This window comes from Neovison vison, chromosome 6 (genome assembly GCF_020171115.1).
Source record: "Neovison vison isolate M4711 chromosome 6, ASM_NN_V1, whole genome shotgun sequence".
In the NCBI taxonomy this organism is placed as follows: domain Eukaryota; kingdom Metazoa; phylum Chordata; class Mammalia; order Carnivora; family Mustelidae; genus Neogale; species Neogale vison.
Genome location: NC_058096.1, coordinates 121,822,044 through 121,845,465, shown reverse-complemented (window position 1 = coordinate 121,845,465; position 23,422 = coordinate 121,822,044). Strand labels below are relative to the sequence as shown.

Below are 23,422 nucleotides of genomic sequence, written 5' to 3'. Positions count from 1 at the left end.
GACTTAGTAGCACGGGGAGAGTGAGAGAAGGTTGAAGTGAGAACCCAAGAGTACACATGTGAAGAAAAGGGGCGAGAGAGAGGATGGGGTCCCGAACTCAGCTGGAGGAGTTAGCCTTGGACAAAAGGAGTTAGGAGAGGAAGCAGCATGCGTGGGCAGAAAAGCAGATACGTTTCCCAGGAAGATCATTGAAGGAGCTCTTTGATGGCACCAGCTTCTGCTTACAAGCTAATCTGTTAAGAGCTGGTGGGAAGATAGTGGAGAAAGGGCTTACAGAGAGAATGGAGCATTAAAATTATCTTTGAGGAGTGGAAAGAGATGCTATGGGAACAGCTGGAAAAGTTGCGGGGCAGGTTGAAGGCAGGCCTGTCTCATGCTGTGGTCCCTGGGTTTGTAGTGACTCTGTTTTGCATGGTTGTTTGGTTTTCTCTGATATTCTTTCTTCTCCTGCCCAAAATCTGTCTTACTGTTTTGGAAAATTTGAGTATAATTTCCTGGTATTCTTTTTTTGCATATTAAAATAAACTTGGGATTCTTGAATGTAAAGCTTTTATTTCTACTAGGCTTAGATCCTATTTTATTTCCTCATCTTAATTCATTATTACTACCTTTTTTTCCTGTTTGCTGTTCTCTTAACTGCTTATCAAAATACCAGTAAATTCAGATAATTTGTACCTGGAAGAATCTAATTTGTAAGATTCAAATGTAAGAAACATTCTAAAATGTGACAATCTAAGTTTATAGGAAACTTTCTGACAGGTTTTATAATAGAAATAATAACCATGATAACTACCTTGACTGGAAAGTAAATTTTTGAAACTTTCCAAAGCTGATAAAACAGTCTGGCCTGGGTTTTGAACAACTTCGGACATAGCATTTTCACCTAACAGCAAAAAGCATCTGAATGATGTATTAACTTCTTAACAATCTAACAACAGACTAGATTATTTCCATCAATCAGTAATGCAGGTATTGTAGGTTCTAACCTTCCTAAACTTGGTCTGAGTTGAGTTGAGTCAGCCCACGTTACAGTCCTCCTGGAAACATGTGTTCCCATCAGGGAAAATGCCATCAAGAGGTGTTGGAATAAGGTCTTTGCTTCCAATGTGTTTTCTAAAACAGAACAAATAACTCTAAATAGAAAAAACAGTTACTACACATGAGCTTTAATCCACTTCCGTATGTCACATTTGAAATTAAGAGGCTCAGTGCCTCTCTATTTTTGCATGGTAAAGTGTGCGGATGGCAGCGTTGCCCCTTCAGGTGGTAGAAACAATTTTCCAGCTCATGGGCACAGCTTTGCTAAGTGATCCCTGCAGCCTGGCTAGAGTGTGTTTTTTTCTGTCTGCTGGAAATAGAGTTTTGTTCTCCCAGTATATAAAAGCAGTAGAGGCCAGATAATGTTATTCCCCAATAAATAAACCTCTTGCATGTGGTCTCTAAAGTATATCATATATTTATTAATCCATTTAAGGCAGAGAGTACCCCTCCACTGTCTGAGTGTTGAAGAGCCCAGTGTACTCCTAATCATTTTGCTTGGCCAGTAGAGTGTCTATGTCCCTCCGCTGGTCCACCCGCAGCTTTCAATCTGTTCAACAGAGATGAGTCTGGGGTGAAGCATCAATCAGTGTTCACCACCTCCCTCCGCCAATTGTGCAGATTCCTAGTGACCAGATAAAAGCAGATGTTTTTGTTTCTCTGGCATAGGTAGCAGAACAAACACGTGGCAGTATTTCTGCTAATTCCTATCTCACTGATATAATCAAGGATCTATCTAGCTGGGGGAAAAAAAGCTTCCTTCTTTTTTGTTGGATTCCGATCACGTGTTTGTATATATACATATCTGTGTCCATGTTAAAGGCTTTTGCCTTATCTCCATGATTATTGTGGAAAATGAAGCTTTAATAATTAATTTTAATCCAGCAAGGTGATTTTCAGGAAAAAAAAAATCCCAGTACATTTTAACATTGTAGAGAGTTAATCAGAAGGTTTGTGTGAAAGAGCCTAGGCCAGGTCGTCCCTGGCACTCACGAAATGTTTGTCTTGTTTCCTTCTAGATAATTTGCTTCTTCTAGCAGGAATTTAAATATCTAGGCTTATACTTTAAGGGGATGCTTTTACCTGTTTATGTGTGAGTGTGTGTAATAAATGCACACAGCTATGCCCACATCTCTCTAAGGCCAAGATTACCAGAACAGTGACAACCTTGTTGAGGCTCTTTCATGTAGAAATGATTTACCCTTGCCCCAATGATCCTGCCTCAAAAGTTCTTCAGCAGAAACCCTCACACCTTGTGACTGAGGTTTGAGGACAGGCGACATCTGAAAATTCTGCAAACTTATTTCCTAAAAATAACTTTTAGCTCCACGACCTAGTACCCTAAACATTTCTTGGGAAAAATGGAATTCCCTTCCATTACAGCCAGTATTCAAACACCATAATTCGGTCATGTTAGAACTTGAAAAACTCACCCAGAAGTTAGTTATGTGTCAGGATTCAATTCTGTCAGTTACATGATTAGAAGGTCTGCTTTTTAATCATCATGAAGATCTGTGGTTTCATGGGTCACTTCTCAAAAAAGTACTAATCTTCTGGACTAGCATTTATTTCCCCACAGTGTGCTTCTTAGTGGGTGACTGTCAAGAGATAATTTCTCAGGGCTGTACAGACTAGCCCCAAAATGACCCCACTAGAATGACTTGCCTAGCAAGAAAGCCTCCACTGGTGATTTGCTTGCAGATTACGGCCATTGCCATCATGGATGGTAGACATCACACCGGCTTCGATGCCAGTGCCACTGGCTTCTTGGTCGCAGGATCCCCCGTGTCCTGTTCTCTTTCTATTTGGAGTACTTGGAACAGTATCAGAAGTTTCTTAGAGTTTTTCTGTCTTGGGTTTTTCAAGGTTACTTTAAAACACACACACACACACACACACACACACACACACACACAGTTACTTGCTCCCTAATACAAGCTTGTTTGTAAAACTGCGTTGCTTCCAGTAATGTTTGCTTGGAGAATCTCTGATTCTCCAGGCAGTACAGTGATACTCTATCCTAATAACTTCACATACAAAATCAGTTTGAAGATGCTGTTATTTTCTTTATATGCTCTGAAATATATTCTAATGTTCTCTTTTTTGTTTGTAACTTGTTTTGAAGTTTGTATTGTTTGCTATTTTTTGTTCTAGAAGGTTTTGGCTAAATGCACTAAAGGTTTTTACACCTCGGGCCTTTCACTTTTAAGTAGCTGACCATGAATTTGAGGCTGCATGGTGGCTCAAAAGATTCAGGGCCTGGCTAAAGAGTGAGGCTTTGTCTGTTGGTTACCAGAACAAGTTCACCAGATGTGGACTAGTAAGGAGTAATTTTTAAGTAGGGAATAATTAATTACACAATGTTATGGTCAGATCTGCTAGGTAGTTAATGGGAGTGAAGGAAGCAGGGTATTATACCATGAAATCATGAGGTCATGCGGCTCCTTTTGAATGAAAATGGAGACAGTTTTGTTAAATCATCCTAATTCTGGTTAAATCCCCAAAGAAGGTAGAAGGTTGATTCTGGAGGGTGGTATCTGGGACCAGACAAGTACTTGAAGGTGGTAGAAACTGAAAGCATGGCATCATTATAAAGAGAAAGATGAGGTTAAAAAGTGTAAGAGTACTTCTGGAAGAAAAAGGTAAGAGGATGAGTCAAATCCTGATTAGTTCAGTCCCAAAAGACCCAAAGGAGCACCATTTGGTGCAGAGTCTGCTTCACCAAGTAAGACACAGTGCCTGTCTGAATTAGCAAAGGCTATTCTGGATGCACTATATATAATAAATGACAAAGAACCAGTAGAAGTAGAGAGAGGGGCAGATTTAAAGTATGGATTTGTATTTTCTCTAGTGAAAGACCAAAAAAAAAAAAAAAAAGGAATATTAGAAAACCATGCTCTCTTTAAAAAGGTATAATGGTTGGGGCACCTGGGTGGCTCAGTCAGTTAAGCATCTGCTTTTGGCTAGGGTCATGATCCCGGGCTCCTGGGATCGAGTCCCATGTCAGACTCCCTGCTGAGTGGGAGTCCTTCTCCCTCTTGCCTCCCACTCCCTCTGCTTGTGCTCCCGCACACTCACTCGCTCTCTCTCTCCCAAATAAAGAAATAAAATCTTAAAAAAAAGAAAAGAGTATAATGGTTAAGAATAAGAAAGTTTCATTGAGTCAGAACCCTGTTGGTTCAATTATGTCATAGGACACCAGGCTCATAAAGGACAGCAGGTGACTTTGCTACTGCAAAGTCATATGAAATGTTTAAGCAAGCCATTTCCTGCTTATTAGAGCACCTAAGCTGTGAATGATTTGCAGTGGGAAAATGTAGAGATGTGTATCTTTTTCCCTTCTGAAAAGGCCAGTAATTTCAAAGAACAGTTGTAGTTGCTTGAGCCAAGTGAACTTAACTGAAAGGTGGATTTGACTTCTCAGAGTGGGGCACAATAGTAAAAACCAGCCTGTAAACCATAACCCTTTTCATCTGAACCCAGGGAGAAGGAATGATTTTATAACTCTGATGAAATGAAAGGTCTCTTTGGCAATGTTTGGTAAATTTCTGGGTTTCAGGGGAGCAAGGACAAGTTGGGTGTTGCTACATATATGTTGCTCTAACCCCCCATAAAATACAATCTCTTTGAGATTTAGAAAATGTCCTTCTTGTAGAGCACTTTGTCAAGCCATACTTTTTTTTAGCTATTGCTTAAAATTTGACCTTAAAGTCAAAATGCTCACTTTAAATACAAACAGTATGCTGTTCTATTTTACTGTCTTTTCTCTGCTATTTTATTTTATTTTATTTTATTTTATTGCTTCTTTTTGCCTGGTTAAAATTATTATCTGAAATCCAGAAGCTGTTTGGTTAATACAAAAGCTGACAATTCTGGTGTGTCATTTCAGGGAATATTGGAATGAAGACAAGATTCTAGGGGCACAGCCTTCCTGGGTGTTTAGATTATAGTCAATCCAAGTAAAGCACAGAAAACAGCTTTGCAGAGAAATACCACTGAAATATATGTCTTTGTTATATGCTATAGAATAGCATGTCTGACTTCTAAAATGTAAAAATTGAGATGTGGGGAGGCTGCTTTTGTAAGCATATTACAGAAAAAAGGTCTTTCAGCACCTTTTCTTACCACTTGGTTTTCTGATTTCCATTTCAGAGCATAAATTGCTCTTTTAACCATATGAATTATGGATTGAACTAAAGCAGCAGTGTAGAAATCTTTAGGATGATTTTTGAAGATTAAGCCAGTATTAGTATTCTATAGGAGTACAAAAGGAAAATATAAACCTATAGCGGTGCCCAAAGGAAAGAAAATGTACAAGGGAGCTTTTCCCCCTCATTTTTTTCTCCCTCATTTGTTTTTTTGTTTAAGATTTTATTTGTTCATTTGAGAGACAGCACAAGTGGTGGGGCTGGGGGGTGCGGTGGGCAGAGGGAGAAGCAGACTCCTTGATGAGCAGGGAGCCCACCACAGGGCTTGATCCCAGGACCCTGGAATCATGACCCGAGCTAGAGGCAGACGCTTAACTGATTGAGCCACCCAGGCACCCCGTTGTTTGTTTAATTGAAATTGCTTAATGGATATTAAACTAGGGAAATTATCCCCTCCCCCCAGCAACATAACCCCTTCATGCTAAGATGCAGCTCACTTTGCACCCAGAGCTTCAGGATTGCCTGGCAAGGAGGACTGGTCGAAGGAGGTAGAAGAGATGCACAGCCCCAGGGCCACTGGAGGCAGGTGGCCACAGGGAACTGACGTGTCTTGGTAGCATGAGGCTGGGGCTGGCCTGTGGGCCAGCCCTGAGTTCATGAGCCAGCATTTTTGAATAAGCATGTTCTTGATACCATTAAACCGAGTAATGACAGAATTGCCTGTTTAGATAATTCCTGTAGGTTTTTGGATAATTGGCATCATACGTACATTTATGCTAGTGGGGGAAGAAAAGACAACTAGAAAGAAATAAACCAAAATATTCACAGCAGTTTCTCTGAGGGTAGAATTAGGATTAATTTGTTATATTTCACTTCGGTTTTTTAAATGTATTTTCTAACATGTTTTACAGTGATGACTGCTTGCTGAGAACTAGATATTTCTATCCAAGAAAATCTAAAAGTGTTGTCTCCAAATTCAGGTGCTTTTCTTACTTGTCTTTCTAAACTGTCAGATATTTCTAAACAGAGACAAGAGTGACAGTGATAGAGGGCATTTAAAAATAGCGAACAAACATCTAAAGGTGATTGATTCCCGCCCCCCATCCCCCGCCTTTGGAGGAATAGATTTTTACAGGTGGTTCTGCCGCTGACATGTGAGTGCTTACAGTTGCATGTTTTTGTCTTCCAGAGTTGTCTTGGTTCAACTGGTGCCTTCCCGGGTCGTGTTTGCTCAGTCTCCTCCTCATTCTGTGCTTCAGGGAATCATATGACAGACTCTATCTTGATGTGGTTGTCTCGGTGTAATAGCACAGACGTGAAGGAGTTGAAAGAGGGACTGGAAGTCGTACCGCACATTTGCTTGGAGTTGCGCACCTAACAGGAGAAAAAAAGGAGAAGAGAGAAACTTCACTCAGCGGTGTTGTTAGGTTACAGATGATGGCGTTCATTTCATGACTACTAGGTAATAATAACGCGGGACCGGAGGGATTGCAGGGGATCGAAAGACTATAAAACGGCACACCCGTGCCTGGTTCTGGGACTGGAAGTGTGGGTAGCTTACACAGAAAGCACTACCCGAATAATGTCCTCTATGTTTTGTGCCAGTGCTAAACTACTGATTGATTAATTGTAATTATGGAAAGAAATAAAGGGTATCTGTCACATACCTTACCTAAGTCACATATCAGAATAGGAAGAAATGCCACTAACTTCTAAAGAAGTTTTAAACCTTCGATCAGATTTTAATTATAAAGTAGCTACAAGGTCTGTTGATGATAAAAATTAGCCACGTGTACACTACGTTTTTTTCTAATAAAGCCATTTCTTATATGAGTCCTTATTTTTAACCAGGTCGGAAACCTTGGGCCATCTTTATTACGGTGAGCAAGTGCTTCCCACTGCTTCAGAACACATAACTTTGTGTCTCGATCTCAACTTATCCTTGTTTCTGTGAAATGCAATTTCATCTACTAGGCTCTTCAATAATTATATTCAAGGTGACTAAATGTTCAGTATAGTCCCATTAAATATTGTATGAGAACTGTAATTCCATTCTGATTGAGCACTTTGTTAAAAGTGAGCTGACAAATCCCATGGAACATTCTGTGTCATCAGGCTGTAGAGAGAGAGATGGTGGCAGGGGCTGTAAAGCCCAGCACCAGCTATTATTTACTTGGGCCGCACTTTATTAAATGACCCTTGTTTGAAAATAACCATTTATAACATTGAAACTTCCAAACCTGTTGAGTGATTTCTGGATCACGTTCTTGTATTTCAGTTCAGGTGGTAAAATACTCCATTCTCTATGGAGCCCGCATGTTTGAGAAGGCAATCTTTTGTCAGTGCCTGTTTCCTTTGTGTGGATGATAGCTTTCTTACAAATGACAGTTACTCACTGGACAGCTCTCAGACATATATTTCGCTGTGACATAGGATGTGCTCCGGTGGGATGATGGTATTACTGCTGTTGACATTTACATCATTCCCCTTGCATAGGAAAACCAAATGTTTTCCCAGAAAGACAAGAACAAGACTTTCTTTGCCTTCATCATTCTCAGCTTTCTTCAACCACCTCTCTTTGTTTTTTTTTTCCCTCCCTTGAAATTATATCTTGATTGTCAGCTAAATATATATTTGATTTGTCTTTCTCTGAACAGAGTGCAAGCCGACTCCTTCTCTTAGCCATGGTGGTAGAATGGGGTTAAAGAGGGCTGCTTAGTCCTCCGCTCTGCTCATCTCATCATCTGTGCACACATCCTCACACATGGTCCCAAAGCCCACCCCCTCTTCGTAAGTCCAGGGTCATGCGGGAACTCACCCCAGGCTCAGAGGAGGATCTAAGCCTTCTTCTGAGATCCTAAATCATGCTTCTTGAAAAGTAAGGAATTCAGCCTCTGTCTTCCGTCACCGTAAAATCACCGCCCTTATAACCACCCCGCTGACTTAGAATCAAGAACCGAGGGAACTAGGGAACTTGCTAAGAGAAGAAAAAAAACCCATGAAGGCTAGGCTTAGTTCCAGTTACCTCTGTCATTCCTCAGTAAAGGAAAGCAAAATTCTTGAAGGTAATTGAAAGTCAGCCACTGTGGATATGAGCGGTCCCTGAGTGGTGCTCAGGTAACCCCCACCCCTTCCTCTTAGAAGACAGATAGGAGAGGGAGGAGTTAGGAAGTACTCAGTTTTAGTCAGAACAGTGTTTGAGGACACTGTATATGAAATTTTTCTATAATAAGACATGATATAGAACATTCTAATTATAGTTAATTCTACTTTTAATACGAAGTAAAGAAAAACACTTTAAAAATATTACCTAAATGACGAATTTCATGACATCCCAAGTGGGTAGTGATGAAAATTCCTACATCTTACCAGACGCCAACCATGTTTTTAAAAAGCACACGTGAAATGCTTCCATCTCATTTATTCTATCTGCTTACCCCTCTGGCAGATGCTTGTTCTAATCCCAAACTGCAACTGTTTTAAGTGATCAAAATTTCATATACCAAACCTGATAGAACCAAAGGGCTTTGGAGGAGGGGAGAGAGGATTCCACATTATTCATTTCCCTGAATATTTCAAGTCCTATGCATTTTTTACTTGTTATTTCTAGCGTGCATCAAAATAGACCAGCTGTTGTCTTCGTGCTTTCTAAACAAACACTACAGAGTCCTAATGAAATTTTATAACCAAAGAAGTGTGAACCCTCCACTAAGCCAAGCCCCTCATTTTAGAATTTATAGGAACAATGCCACAGAGGCTAAGGATCTTGCTGACGGTCACAATCCTAGTTAGTCACAAAAGTAGAACCAACTGAAACCCACACCTTGTGACTCCCAAAGCAGGGTTTTTCCCTACCTCACAAAACCGCAGTTTAATTGGGACATTTTGGAGGGGTCATGACTACTCCTCCGTGTTTGTACATGGTGGGGCTTGGAACAAATCATCATTTGGAGTATGGAAAGTACAGGGATCTAACAGAGGTGACTGGTTTTTAAGTAAGATCATTCTGTTTTCTTCATCCTGTTGGTGCTCTAACATCTCGGAGTCTTAGCCTGCAGGGACAGGATATAAAAAGATTCTGATGAATAATTCAATCCTCATAAACCAAGTCAACAGCATTAATTGGTAAGAACATGTATAGTGTAAGTTCCCTGTGGCTTATCAATGAATACTTCACAGTTTATGGGAAGAAACATTTTTTAATATGGTCTGTGGTCGAGGTATAGGCACAAGATAATTACGCACACAAATGCATTTCACTGGAGGATGATGCTAATAAAATAACAAGAGGGAATCAAGTTAAAGTAGGATTTTGTATATTTAAACATACATGGCTTCAGGGCCAAGCTTTATCATAGATCATATATTTATGCTTCATTATTGAGAATGTTTATAGCTTGTTTTTATGAAGCCCTTCTAATGAGGGATTCAAGCTAAGAGATTTTAAATTGAAGAGATTAAATTCCTATCTACTTTAAATTGGGGTTTTTTTCATATTATTTTTACTAAAATCTAGGCGTTCATCTTGCTGTTTGCGTAAGTGGAAGCTACGTTTTAAACTGAAGATCAAATACAAATGCATAGTAAACTTGCTTTAAACTAAGGTTAAAAATCAGATTAATTCCACACCTGTGCCTAAAATAGTAAATACGGGAATCACGGTGATTATACCATTTTATATAGCAAGTGCAAAAGAAAACTATGAGGAAATTTGATGACACCCATTTTGTGAATCTAGGAATCCCCCTTTAATTTAGAATTGTACAGAAAGGGACAAATTAAAGTTTATTTCCATACTATCAAACAGTTCACTAGTCTGTTAGGAAAATATAAGCAATACTCTGGGGATAGGTAGTGTTAGACCATGCCAGAGAACAAAAGTTGACGGGAGGATTTGGGGGCACTCTTTTAACAGCGCCCATGGGTACTTTGTACTCGGTGGAGGTAGCTGTGCGCTCAGGAAGGGGACACCTTGACTACCCTGAGCACACGTGTCCTCTCAGGTGTCTGAGACTCTCTAGGTCTCTTCCTTGCCCAGACTTCCTGGCACAGGCTTCACCCTGAAGCCCTCCCTGAGCTCCGAGGCAAAAGCCCAGCCTCACGCTTAACTACGACCAAGGCCACATGCCTGGGCTTCCATCCCCTGAGCGGGACGCTAGCACGGGTCAGTCCAGAGAGCTCTAACACTTCTTCCCACAGCAAGCTTCATAAGTTAGAATATCCCCTGATGTGGAAATGACAAAGGTCTCTCTAACAGGCTTCTCTAGCTATTCCTTCTTGCTTTTTAGAATATGGACTGATTCGATAGCCTTATGGAGCCTTTCTTTTGTGCCTTGGAAATCTGGAAGGCCTCCGACGATAGCTTTCCATCTCAACCCATGCTCAAAAAGTGAGAGCCAAGGTTGCTCTGCCCTAGCTGTTCTGTTCGTTCAACAAGGGAGGATTACACTTTTTTCTCTTAAACAACTAAAAAATGAAAGCTGAAATTCATTTCAGCAGCTTGATAAGATGTTAGAAACGCATCAAACCATTTGAGCTCTGAAGCGCACATCACCGTGCTCTCGGGGCTCCCTCTCGGCTCTTCTCATCTGCAAGGGAGGCTTCCACAGTCTTGACCAGAATGGCAAGCGGGCCTGGGGAGACACTTTTCATTTGCCTTAATGTTAAAAAGTGAAACTTCTACTTCCTACAACTTAGTTAGGCTTTTTCTAATTCCAATTGATTTTTTTCCCTTGGAATCAAAGAGATGATCTAATCCAACTACCTCATTTTACAAATTCACAGAGAACCTTTGAGGTTCAATGCCAAGCAAAGCTTTAGCAGGTAAACCTAAGTCCTAGACCAGCATTCTTTCCGCAAGTGGTCAATGCAGTAACCAGAAATAAAATTAAGTAATTTTTTCATTTCTTTTAAGTTTTTGAAAATTAAACAAGGAATGCATGAATGCATAGCCATTCTAAAATACCCAGTACAGAAATAGAGTGGTCTATCTCCATACAAACACGTGCTGACTATCCATGCCCCTTTTCCAAAGTATTCCTTACTAATCCTTTCAGAAATTCTTCTATGCATTTTCATACATATTTATAGAAACTTGAGGATTTAAAATTAAGTCATCTAGGTAATTATTTCTTCCACCATGTTGGCATTAGCTTTTTTGGGCAGAAGTAGGAGTTTCTGAGATCCTTGTTTCTCTCCCAGATGCGTCTGTACCAAATAGAGGAGTAGTTAATAGAGACATCTCACAAATCTGGTTGCAGACCATCAAACTCTTAACACATCCAGAAGTTTAAAAGTGAATTCTAATATGCAATATTCCTTTTTTCTTATTGGAAATGGACTTTATCTTTTGATGTCAACTAGGGCCCATGTGCTGCGAGAGAAGAAAGTGAATGACCCACGCCCGAAATCCAAATCGATTTTCTTGACAGGGCTTCCTCAGCTCTGTCTCAGCAGAGACACGCAACAGTGTAGAAAGCAAAGACTCAAGAGAGTAAACTCTGTGATTCCATTTAAAAAAAAAAAAAAAAAAACTAGCTAATGAAGATCCTGGTGATCCTATTTTCCTGGTCGCTTTCCTTAGCTATTCTGACTCACACTACCCATAAAATGGATGCATTGTAGTGGGCAAGAGCGAAGCTTGGTTTGGTCACCTCTTCCTTCTCTGCCCTCCTCTCCACCCGGCTTTCCCCTTTCTGATTGCATCAGATTTTCCGAGTTACCAGCATTAGGGAGGAAAGCAGGCCAGTTCCTTAATGAACTAGACTAGAGACACCCAGTAGCCCCTAGGCCTGGCAGGTGTCCCAGGCCTAGTGTCTTCAGCTGTTTGACCTTGAGCAAGTCACTTCATTTCCCATTTAACACATTTCTGAATTAAGGGAGCGAACAAAGATATCCCTAAGATCTCTTCCAGTTAAAAAACTCAGGTCCGTTTTTATTTAAGTAGGAAGAAATGATGGAAGCTGTCTCTAAAATTGCAAAGCTTCCCAGCACCTTCCTGTTTCCATTTGCGCAGTGGCCCTCCTCCTGTGAACACATGGACTATTCCACTGAACACATTTGACCAGAAGAATTGGCTTTTTCATTGTCTGTGGAAGGAGATAAGCTGCAGGTGCTGTTTATTTCCCCCAAAGGACTTTGTATATGAAATGTGGGGCTTATTAAATGTATCAAATGCAATAAGAGAGAAATCTGCCATCTTATGTTGAGACAGCGGCATTCCAGAACCCAGGTCAGAGCACTGCATTTGCTGTCTGGAATCAAGCCAAACCAGGAACCTATCCTTTGGCTTGGTTTGATTCAGTGTGAGTCAGTGATGGGTTTGCACCTGTAGAAATCAAACTGTCAGATCAGATGGTAAAGCCCATCCTCAGACTTATATTTCTAGAGTCATGGCACAATCAAGGATTGATTGTAAGTTGTTTTGCCACTCTGTCATCCTGGACGAGGCCACATTCTGTCAGGAGAGCTGTGCAGATTACAGAGTGAGAGCAGAGGCTCACCTTGTCAAGGCCAGATCTATACACAGGTGTTCGTAAGCAAGGCTTCATTGAGGCCCTGATGTGAGCACAACATCTGGTGGAGAAAGAAACTGAAAGAAGGGACCAGGCTGGGAGTTTAGAGGCCTGGGTCTCCGTCTCTGTCTCCAGGGCAGCTGCTGAGCACCCTCGGGCCTTTGGCAAACCACCCGTCCTCTTGGACTTCAGCTTCCACACCTCTAAATTAAGAGGGTTAGAGTATATGTTCCTTTTGGCTGAAAAGTTTTCTACACTTAGTGGTCACACGTCACCAAAAGTAGAAGACCACAGTAGAGTGCAAAACCCATCCCCCAATATTTCCAGTTGTGTATTATCACCCCAGATAAATGAGGAATTCTACAAGGCCCTGTTAGCTGTTAGCGATGTGTTACCAGGATCTGGGCAGTGGGAGAAACTCAGTCTGTCAATATACCCACTTATTTCTTCAGTCATCCTTCTATTTATTCTGGATACAGAGTAACATTATGTATGCAGTGTCTGCCTGTGAAAGAGAATCAGAAAAACCAAAGATGTTTCCATCCTTCAGGACCTTTTAGATGTATTTTAAAAACCAAAATACTCTCTTGAACTAACAATTAAAAGAAGGAATGACAGTTTCCCAAATCCTTAATTATGCACAGCAGGAACCTAAGTATCTTTCTCATACCATCATTAACCATAACTGATTTCAAGGAGAGGATATTTGGTTCCATTGAAATTTTCATCACAGACAGAAGCTTCATCTCTCTGGGAGCATAGCATCAATTTTGGCATTAGGAATCCCAACCCTCACCATCACGGCCGGGTCAGTTACTAGTCCTTCCGGAAGTTGGGGAGATTGTTGGCATCTCTGTCTTCCTCTGGAGACAAATTTAACAAAAGCATGAAATCTTCCAAAGATTTCATAAGGCCTGGCGAGTCTCCTTTGTAAGGGAAATTTGAATTTTAAAAACAACAAAGACTAAACACCAAAAGGAAGGATTTTTGATGATAGGACTTGGGATTTCAGCCTGTCAGATAGATAGAGAAGGGTTAGTCTGAATACTGGAGACTTTCGGGCAGCCTTTCAGGTCTCCCCATCTGCGAGTGAACCTAAGCGCACTCGAGCAGCACTAGCGAAGCCCTGGCCTCTGAAGACCTTTGGGTTTTTTGCAGAAACCCAAAGAATGCTTTAAAGGCGGGGGTGGAGGGGTGGGGCAGTCCTGCAGATAATTTTATTTACTACAAATGTCCCCAATCTCAAATTTATCTTCCTGTCCACGAGAAAGGTATCATTTTGGAGGCTTATAAAAATTAAATTTTGGGAAAATTCTGCCTCCCTTCTACTAGATTGCATCTACAAGTCCAAAACAAAATCGCGTCCTTGACCTATACTCATAACATGCTATTTCTGTTTTGTTGTAATTCAGAGAACAGGCAGAAGTCAGGAGGAGTGATTGGTCCCACATCACCTGCCGAGGCAGGAGGGGCCTGCCCAGTGGAATTTAGCCATGACGGAGGGGTGTGTTGGGGTGGCCCCTTTCTTCATAGTTCTTTCTTGAACTCGCCAGTTCACACTGTTTTGCTCTTCCTGATCAGTATGTTACTGCTGAGAAATTGTTTCAGAAAGTGCTAGAGATGTCTCAGATGCAGCCATCCCTCTTCTCCGTAATCCCACTGTCCTTTTGGTTTGTGCCCTAGAATCCTTGTTCCATGTCCCAAGGAAAGTAGTTACCCTTGTTCTTTCTGTGGAAAAAACATCAGTTGATATCTTAGCCCTGACACCTCACCCTCTATTATCTAGAATAGAGAAGTCCTTCCATATTTGTTGTCTTTTTCACTCAAGCTTAGTGTCGACCCCCATGCAGGGAGACTCCATGCTGCCCTTCTGTTGCCTGTAATCATCCTTCTACCTAACTGGGAGAAAGATTTTTCTAATGAACCAGCTACTGATCCCCTTCCCATCCAGTATTTTATCAATATTGCTCTACCAATAAGTTCTTTGTTGGCTAGGTCCTGGAATTTATTTCATGTATTTTTAAACTTTAATTTTTTCTTACAAAATTGCTTCTTTTATCTTAGAGCAGACTATGATCTTTTTCCTTCTGCGTACTTTATAAGACAATTTGAACATAATGGAACATTCTAAAATAAAGTCAGGCAGGGATTTCATCATAGCCAATATTAAATGCCGGGAGAGGCAGATCATATTTTAAAAAAGAGAGAAGATCTGGGATGAAGGAGGCTGGCTCTCCTAATCCAATGCAGGGCTCTTACTGCCTGCTGAGCACTGGGCTAGGCACTGAGGGTGTAGAAATAAGACAGTGTCCCTGGCCCTCAGACTCATTTTCCAATGAGCCCATTCATAAAAACCGTGCAGTTCAAAGCTAGCAACACCCCCAAAAGGCTGCTATGTCTACAACTGTCTGTGGGGTCTTACTCTATTTGGAAGAATAGGTTCTAAATCCTGATTTCTAAATCCTGAAGTTTTCTAAATCCATGACAAATCCACACGTGTCCTAACCAACACATGGATACATGTAACCTTCACAGACTACACCATACTCCTGGGAAGCTTTTGAAGGGAAAGGCAGGGAAATGTGTTTTGATGACTTGAGAGGCTTATAAAGAGGGGGAAAGGTTTTAGGGAAAGCTAACAAGCTTCCAAAGATTTCTGACCTATTCGTGCTCTTTCAAACACAGGATTAGGCAGAGGGAAGAGCCTTTTAGCAAGGAGGAGACAAGGCTATGTAAGGAGGCCCAGGAGACCACCGTGAAAGAGTCAGTGAGACAGAAGCCAGGCCTAGGAGGCATGTGTTAACATATCTGCTGAGCAAAAGTGGAGAAGGAGGTTTGGAGGCAGAGTTGTGGTAGAAGCAGGTTCTGGAAAACAGCCCCGAAACTGGCTTATTCTCACTGAGTCATCTGGCCCAGCCTCCTGCCTCCAAGTACATCCCGCCTGTGGCACGTCTGGCCAACTGCTTTCTCAGCTCAAGAGGGCTGGAGATGCTACAGCTTCCCAGTCATCTGTTTCAGAGCCACTCCCCGTTTGCACTGAGAACTTCTTGCTTTCAAGGAATGGAGGCCAGAGCGGGATGCTCAAGAAAAAGAGAGGCAAAGGGAGAGGCAGTCAAGGCAGAGGACCCAGGTGAAGAGGAATTGTAGTGGTGAGAAAAGAGTCCCCACATTTCCCACTTAGAGTTAGTGCAAGCCCGTGGGAGCGCTAGAAGTGGGAACCAACCATCTGGAAACCCCGCCCCCACAGATGCCCTGTCTGGCATAGGGGGTCTCCTATTCTGCTCCGAGAAAGCAGTGGGAATGGAGACATCCAGCGCCTCCCAAGAGGAGCTGTGTTTTACTCGAAATGCTGTAACTTTAACAATCCCCTTCCCTTCCATCCTCCAAGGAATGTTCTGTAATTGAAGGCATGCCTTCAGTACCTATTGTATTTCCTGCACTCTGCCAGAATAGTGGCTTTTCATGCCAATTTTTGGATGCAAAGAAATCTTGAGTAGTCCAAGTGGACTTAGATCCAAGTAAAGTTCCCATTTGGACTTTTCCGTCCATCTCCATCCTCTGGGTCACTCTCCTAGAAGCAAGCCAGAAACCCTGTCCAACCAAAATCACTATCCCAAAGCCCGAACACTTTGCTGTTCTCCTTCTGCTCCTAAGCCACCATGGATTTGGTCTAATTTTATACCATTCATAGTTCTCTGGCTTATGTGGCTGTGCGCTATCTGACAGAGCAGGAAGGCAGGCAGAGGCCGGGGAAGCAGGAGGCAGGTCAAACGGCTGCTGAAACAGCAAAGGCAGCTCATGGAGCAAGAGCCTGCAACAGTCCCATGGCCATCACCATCCACACTGGGCGGGGGAGAGGGGGAGAGGCGGGGGGGCTAACGTACTAAATAGGCTTCCAACTCCCATTCCCCGAGGTTCCTGTAGATCACCCTGCCTTCAGCCTCCCCCTTGGCCTTGAGTCTCATTCCCATTCATGCCCCCCCATTCTCTCTGGTTAGTCCCAGGCTGCAGTGAAGTGACTCCCCTGATTCCTTTCATTCAGTCTACAGAAAAGCAAAGTCCTTTCCTGCCAGGATCTGGGTCCACCCTGAGAATGGTTTTTGGCTGAAAATGCTACAGTTAAACACAAGAAGTTCTGATTGCCGGAGTGAAATAGCGTTCCATCAGGTTGCAGCCGACTCCGCACTTCTGGGGCAGAGCCTTAAGCTCCACTTACGGAGGAGCATGGGTCAGGGCTGGGCCAGAGGACTGAGGATAAACCAGATGATCTCTTGTGATTCCTTCCAGCTCCAGGAACTGATTTTTCACATGGCAACGCTAAGATCTAGGCAACACAAAGAGGCAGACTCTCTGGCAGCGGGGGCCCGCCTCCTATGACACCCCATGTGCCTGGGCAAACTTCCTCTTCCCAGCACAAGACATGGTGTAAACATGAACAGGTGCGGAGGGAGCTTAGACCCTGCCCAGTCGGAGACTCGATGCTGGGGGAGAGGGGGCGGTTGTGTGCATATCTGCTGGCCTGGCTCTGTGACCCAGTGGGTCTATGCAACTGTCAAAGCATGAGAGCGTGTGATAAATGCCCTCTGACACTCATCACAATTTAGGAAGTGTTCTGTGCGTTTTTAAACAATGCTTACCATGTAAAGATTGTATTACATTTTAATAAAAAAATTTTTTTTGCATTTTACTTTTTTAATATTTGGGGTTTTATAGACTTTTATTTTATGGCCAAGTATACTTTTGTAAGGAAATGTTGAAGTCTTGAGTATTTTTATTCTATAGTTAATGTCAACTGTAAGCACTGATAAATAGTATTCATATGCAGTTTTCCCTCCTTTCCATCGGGTCTTTTTAAGAAACATGTTTTGGCAAAGCGCTTTATTTCGAACTCTGCTTCACTTCACATTGTGAAGACTGAAGATTCTGAAAAATAAAGATGCATTTAAAATCTCTGTGCTGTTACATTGTGGAAATGGTAATGTGCATTGCTTTGCCAAAGTGCTAATTAAATGTTTAATGGTTTAGAACTCCAGTTCAGAACGGGGTTCTAGTCATTACTCACCTTGCGGGAGCTTCCATATAAGCCTCCGCGCCTTTGGAGAATGCACCTTGGAATGGCGATCTCCTGTTCCGTTCGGAAATACTGTTATGTTGACGTTATAGTTACTACTGTGCTGTGGTTTTGCAATAAATGTGTACTGAAAGCACTCGTGATAAAGTGGTCCGTATTTTGTTTTTAATCAAACTCCAAATGGCAGTAGAAGTAAAGCCAAAGCTCCACGAGCGTTTGGGCAGCGAGATACAGTAGGAAGATGTGAGCTTGGGAGCGGGACAGGCTGGGCTGAATTCGGCTCCTTCACCAACAAGCCCTGAGCCCTGGGAATTCTTTCAACTCTTTTGGTGATCCTGTGCTCTCCTCCATTAAAAAAGGTATAATCAGGGGCACCTGGGTGGCTCAGTGGGTTAAGCCGCTGCCTTCGGCTCAGGTCATGATCTCAGGGTCCTGGGATCAAGCCCTGCATTGGGCTCGCTGCTCAGCAGGGAGCCTGCTTCTCCCTCTGCCCGCCGCTCCTCCTGCTTGTGCTCTCTTTCTCTCTGACAAATAAATAAAATCTAAAAAAAAAAAAAAAAGTATAATTAACATGAAAGAGTGGGATAATCATACTTGCCTCACATGGATTTTGTGATGACGGAACAGAGCAGCGAATAGAACAGTCATAAAGCCCCGGGCATCTTGGTTGCCTGATAAGCTTTGTTTGCCGCCTTCTTTCCTTTCCTCTTGTATGCCTCCCAAAGGCTTCATTTTAATTTTCACTTAATTTTTTAAAACATTCGAGGTAAAACTTGTTGACCATTTAAGTAAGGCAATCGTTATTAAATCTGTACAGATTTAATACTACCTCTGACTTATCATAGGTGTTAATTCCCAGAAAGGTTGATCACAGCTGGATTGAAAGAGTCTTTGGGAAATGTGACAATGTTGTTGATATAAGTACGCCAGACTATTAGTCTGCTGGAGATCCAAAGGGATTTGCCTTTGTGGAATTTGAAACAAAAGAACCAGCAGCAAAAATTATTGAGGTAGGTCCAGTTCCGTCAGGAAAACATGGAAGAACCTTCTTTTTCAGTTCCAAAGCAAGGACATCCATGGTTAAGTGGTGGAGAGCCTGGGCTTGGAAAGACTCGGAATGATGAATGTCCTTCAACCTTTTGGAGGCATGTTTATCTTCACACTTTCTGGATTAGTTTCCAAACAGTCCTGTTCTCCCCTCTAAGTTTCCAAAGTCTTCATTTTTAAAAATAGAGAAAAGTGTACTGCTGTCTTTACTTCTTACTGTAAACAATTTTAATTTAGAACAAATTACAGCTGTATTTTTATTTTCTCTCCTTAACATTATATCATGAACATTGTCCCATGACCATGGAAAAATTTATACTTTAAAGTATCTAATTTTATTATTGGACATTAAGGCTGTTTCTGGGGAGTTTTATTCTGGGGAATACATGTTGTATATTTGTCCTCGACCTAGTTTCTGATTCTTTTCTTAGAAAAGATACCTAGAAGGGGAATTACTTGGTTCAGGTATGAAGACTTTTAACTTCTGACAAGTATCCCCACAATATCTTAATTATTTATCTGGCTTAATGGAAAAAAAAAAAGTTTTACTTCTCTACACTCACTTCTGACACCAAATGTGTAGGTTTTTTTCACACCAAGCAATTCTCTGATTCTCATCAGATACCAAAAGTATTTTTTTTTTAATTTTCAAATTTTTAATTCTTAATTTTACTTTTTTACTTCTTAAAGTAAATTCTACCCCCAACGTGGGGTTTGAATTCACGATCCTGAGATCACGAGTCGTATTTCTACTGACTGAGCTAGCCAGGCACCCCCAGACTCTAACAGTTTAACAGTTTAATTGTGACAGTAAATGCCTGAGTTAAGGTAGACCCCCCCCAGGTTAAAGGCTCAGTCTCACGGGAGTGCTTCCCTATTCCCTACTTCAGACCCCCAGCTGCAAGTCCAAAAGGCCTGTCACCTCTGCTTCTGATCAATAAAAAGCTATCAATCAGCCATTCCCCTGACCCCATCCTCAGGTTTGATAATTTACTAGAAGGGCTCACAAAACTCAGGAAAACGGTGTGTATACTAGATGACCAATTTATTACGACTCGGAACAGCCAGATGCAGGAGATGAACAGGGCAGGGTGTGGGGGAAGAGGCAAGGACCTTCCAGGCCTTCTCCAGGCTTGGCACCACCTCCTGGCACCACCACGTGATCATCAACCCAGGATCCCAGCTCCAAATGCCCTTCAGTCAGGGTTTTTAATGGAGGATTCGTTAGGTGGGCATGACTGATTAAATCATTAGTCATTAGTGATAAACTCAATCTCCAGTCCCTTGGCCCTCCTAGGCTGTTGAGGGGAGGTCTGAAGTGTCCACCTTCTAATAACGTGGTTGGTTCCCCTGGTACCCATCCCCCATCTAGAGGCTGTCCGGGAGCCTCCAGCCGCCAGTCATTCGTTAGCAGACAAAAGGCACATCACATTAGAGATTCTGAGGGCTTTGGGAGCTGTGTGCTTGGAAGTGGGGTCAGAGACAAAGGTTTGTTTCTTATGGTGTCACAATCCCCATTAGGGTTCACCAGCAAATGAATTTTTCAGGGAGTCTCCTCAGCTGGGAAAGGTGACAAAGAGGGGTGACAGAAGGGTAAGTCACACTGCCCTCTCCTTCCTCTTCCTGCTCTTTTCTTCACTTCTCATAAACCGCACTCCCTGGCACCGGGGTGGGCCCTGAGTCAGCCCTTTAGTCCTTTTTTACATTAAAATCCTGGACCTAATGATCTTGAAGATTCTGTTCAATTCTGAATTCCAGCAAGTAGGAGGCAGAAAGGAGGCAGCATATTAAGGGATGGAGGGAAGAAGGGAAATTCCCAAGTAGATAAATGAAGGTGGGAAGGCCTTATGTGGGAGACTAGTTTTTCACTAGCGATGTCCTGCACGAGCTGATTGATGCATAATTTACCAGACTGGTATCATTTGTTCCCCCAAAGGAAGCTAGGTCACATTTTGGAATTTTGTCTGTGAAGCAATTTTTGTGAAACTCAAGACCACATTCTCCGTGTTACTTTGACATACTAGTGACGCGGATTGTAGGGTCAACCCTTCACCCTCCCATGCTCGGCTCAGTAACAATGGGAATAATTTGGGGTGCGTGCTGGATACTGTTCTAAGCACTCTCTGTGCTTCAGCCCTCCCAGCAAACCCAGAGCAGGTTCTATTATTAGCTCCGTTTTTCATTAGAAGAACAAATTGCCCCAGGTCAAATAGCTGGTGAGCGGTGGGGCTGGGTTTGAGCCCAGATTGTGTGGCTGCTGAACTCCAGCCCTCAACTCGGTGGAAATAGGCCCTGGGTAACGCCTCCCCCGACCATTCTCTATCTAGCACGGCTCGCAAAGGAGTTTTTTTCCCCAAGAGCAGTGTATTGGTATTGCCAGACTTTGCTGGAGGCCCGTTCTAGACTCCTGCAAGGGAGGTGTCACTACACGTCGACCTCACACACCACACAGCTGGGCAGTGGGGGCAGCGGGGTCTAGAATTCGAAAGTCCAAGGTCATCCCTCTGTGTCTGGGGCCTTCAGATCAGGGCACTCACGTGCCCTGGATTTAAGGAAAACCAAATACTGCCTTTCCTAACACCCGGTCTGAGATCTGAGACCCTCCCGCTAACTTGAGGTCAGGGCTGGGTTCCCCTTTCCCAGTCCCCTTTCAAGTTTGTCTTTCTCCCACTTTGCAAATGAAAAGTAGGTCTCTCACAATTGCAATCTGACTGTGCCCCCGCCCCCCCGCCCCCCCCCCCGCCAAAAAGTGGGAATGCACGTGTCCACAGTACCTCTTCTAACCAGTTGTTCTGCGCCCACGGTGGGACTTCAGCGCTCTCCCTCTGTCACACAGTTTCTGTCACAGAAGACGTGGCATTGTAAGTGAGGCTTTGACTCATGTTGAGATGCTCAACCTTTGGACGTATTACAGAGTGGGGGAGCAAGAAGGATGACAGTTGTCATTTAATAACCTTGGTCATGGGGGTCCTGGGTGGCTCAGTCGGTGAAGCAACTGACTCTTGGTTTTGGCTCAGACAGCGATCTCCAGTTGTTGAGATGGAGCCCCATGCCATTGGGCTCCGCACTCAGTGTGGACTCTGCCCAAGATTCTCTCCCTCCCCCTCCACTTCCACCACCACTTGCGCAAGCGCACGCCCTCCCTCAAACAAACAAACAAACAAACAAACTCTTAAAAACAACAACAACAACAACACAAAAAACCTTGGTCATTTAATCACTTTTTCATCTCCTAAATATTGTCAAAGATTGCCAAGCTCCCGAGGGAGTCCCAGGAAAGCAAAGCACAGAGAGTGTGAGAAGCAGTGAAGGAGGCAGGCCCTTATCTCCGCTGTGACGCAAGTATGGCAAGGCTGCATGCATCCCTTTTCTAATTGTATCTTTCCTGGAATATTCAAGATGGAGGGGCGCCTGGGTGGCGGAGTCAGTGAAGCTTCCGACTCTCAGTTTCAGCTCAGGTTGTGATCTCAGGGTCATGGGATCAGAGCCCCATAGCCTCACATCTCTCTGTGCTCAGCCGGGAAGTCTGCCTGAGACTCTCCGTCCCTCTACCCGCGCCCCTCCCCCACCGCTGCAAGCACTGCACTCTCTCTCTCACCCTCCCTCCTGCTCTCTCTCTCAAATAAATAAATCTTTAAGTAAAAAAGAATACTCAAGATTGGAATAAAGCATGATGCTTTTGAAGCCCAGTCTCTCTGCCTGGTCCCATTCAGTCTTGAGGAACAGCTTTGAGAGTCCTCTCTGGCCACCCCCACCCCAGCCACCCACCTGTGCCTCTTCTCCACCCCAGGGCAGGACTCGAGAAGAGGGGAAGAGGATAAGAAGTTCCCCATGTACTTCAGACAGATGAATAGTAAGCCTTCAAGTAAGACACACATGGTAAGAGCCAGTTAGTACTGTGTTTTCTTGGACATTTATTCACATTTTCTAAATGGCTTGTTGAGGTGTAATTGCCATGCAGTTAGCCTCACATATTTAAAGTGTACATTGTCTGTTCTGATACGTGTACACACCCACAAAACTGTCACCACCATCAAGGTAAGGGAACATCTCTCTCACTCCCTTTAAGATCCCTTTTTCCCGTCACCCCAATGACCCACCTAACCCATCCCTAGGTAATCATCGGTCTGCCTTCTGTCACCATAGGTTCCGTTTTCTAGAACTGTGTGTCAGTGGAGCAATACAGTATGTACTCTACCTTTGCCTGGCTTCTTTTACCCACAGTCATTATTTTGATATTCATTGATGTTGCTGTGAGTATCAGTAATTCATTCCTTTATATTGCTGTTTATGTCCATTGTATGGATATACCACAAGGTGTTTATCCATTCACCTGATGATGCATAGTTGGGTTGTGTCTGGTCTGGGGCCCTTACAAATAAAACTGGTATGAACATTTGTGTATAAGTCTTTGTGTGGACACATATATTCTTTTCCTTTGGGTAAGTAGTTAGGCATGGAATGACTGGATCATATAGTAAATGTATGCTTAACTAGTTAAGAAACGGCCCAACTGTTTTCCAAAGTGGTTGTTCCATTTTACATTCTCACCAGCAGTGTAGGAGAGTTCCAGGTGTCCCCCTACACTTGTTGTGATCAGCCTT

At 42.9% G+C, this 23,422-nt stretch overlaps 1 protein-coding gene across 1 annotated transcript in view; it reads left to right on the top strand.

Annotated features, from left to right (window-relative positions):
* Positions 1 to 7,019, top strand: part of SLC49A4 (solute carrier family 49 member 4) — a 68,564-nt gene extending 61,545 nt beyond the window's left edge. The window contains exon 9 of the mRNA XM_044252205.1: positions 6,376 to 7,019. Coding sequence (XP_044108140.1) covers positions 6,376 to 6,491 — 116 coding nt within the window. The 3' untranslated portion in view covers positions 6,492 to 7,019. The remainder of the gene's footprint in view (positions 1 to 6,375) is intronic.
* The last annotated feature ends 16,403 nt before the right edge of the window (positions 7,020 to 23,422 follow it).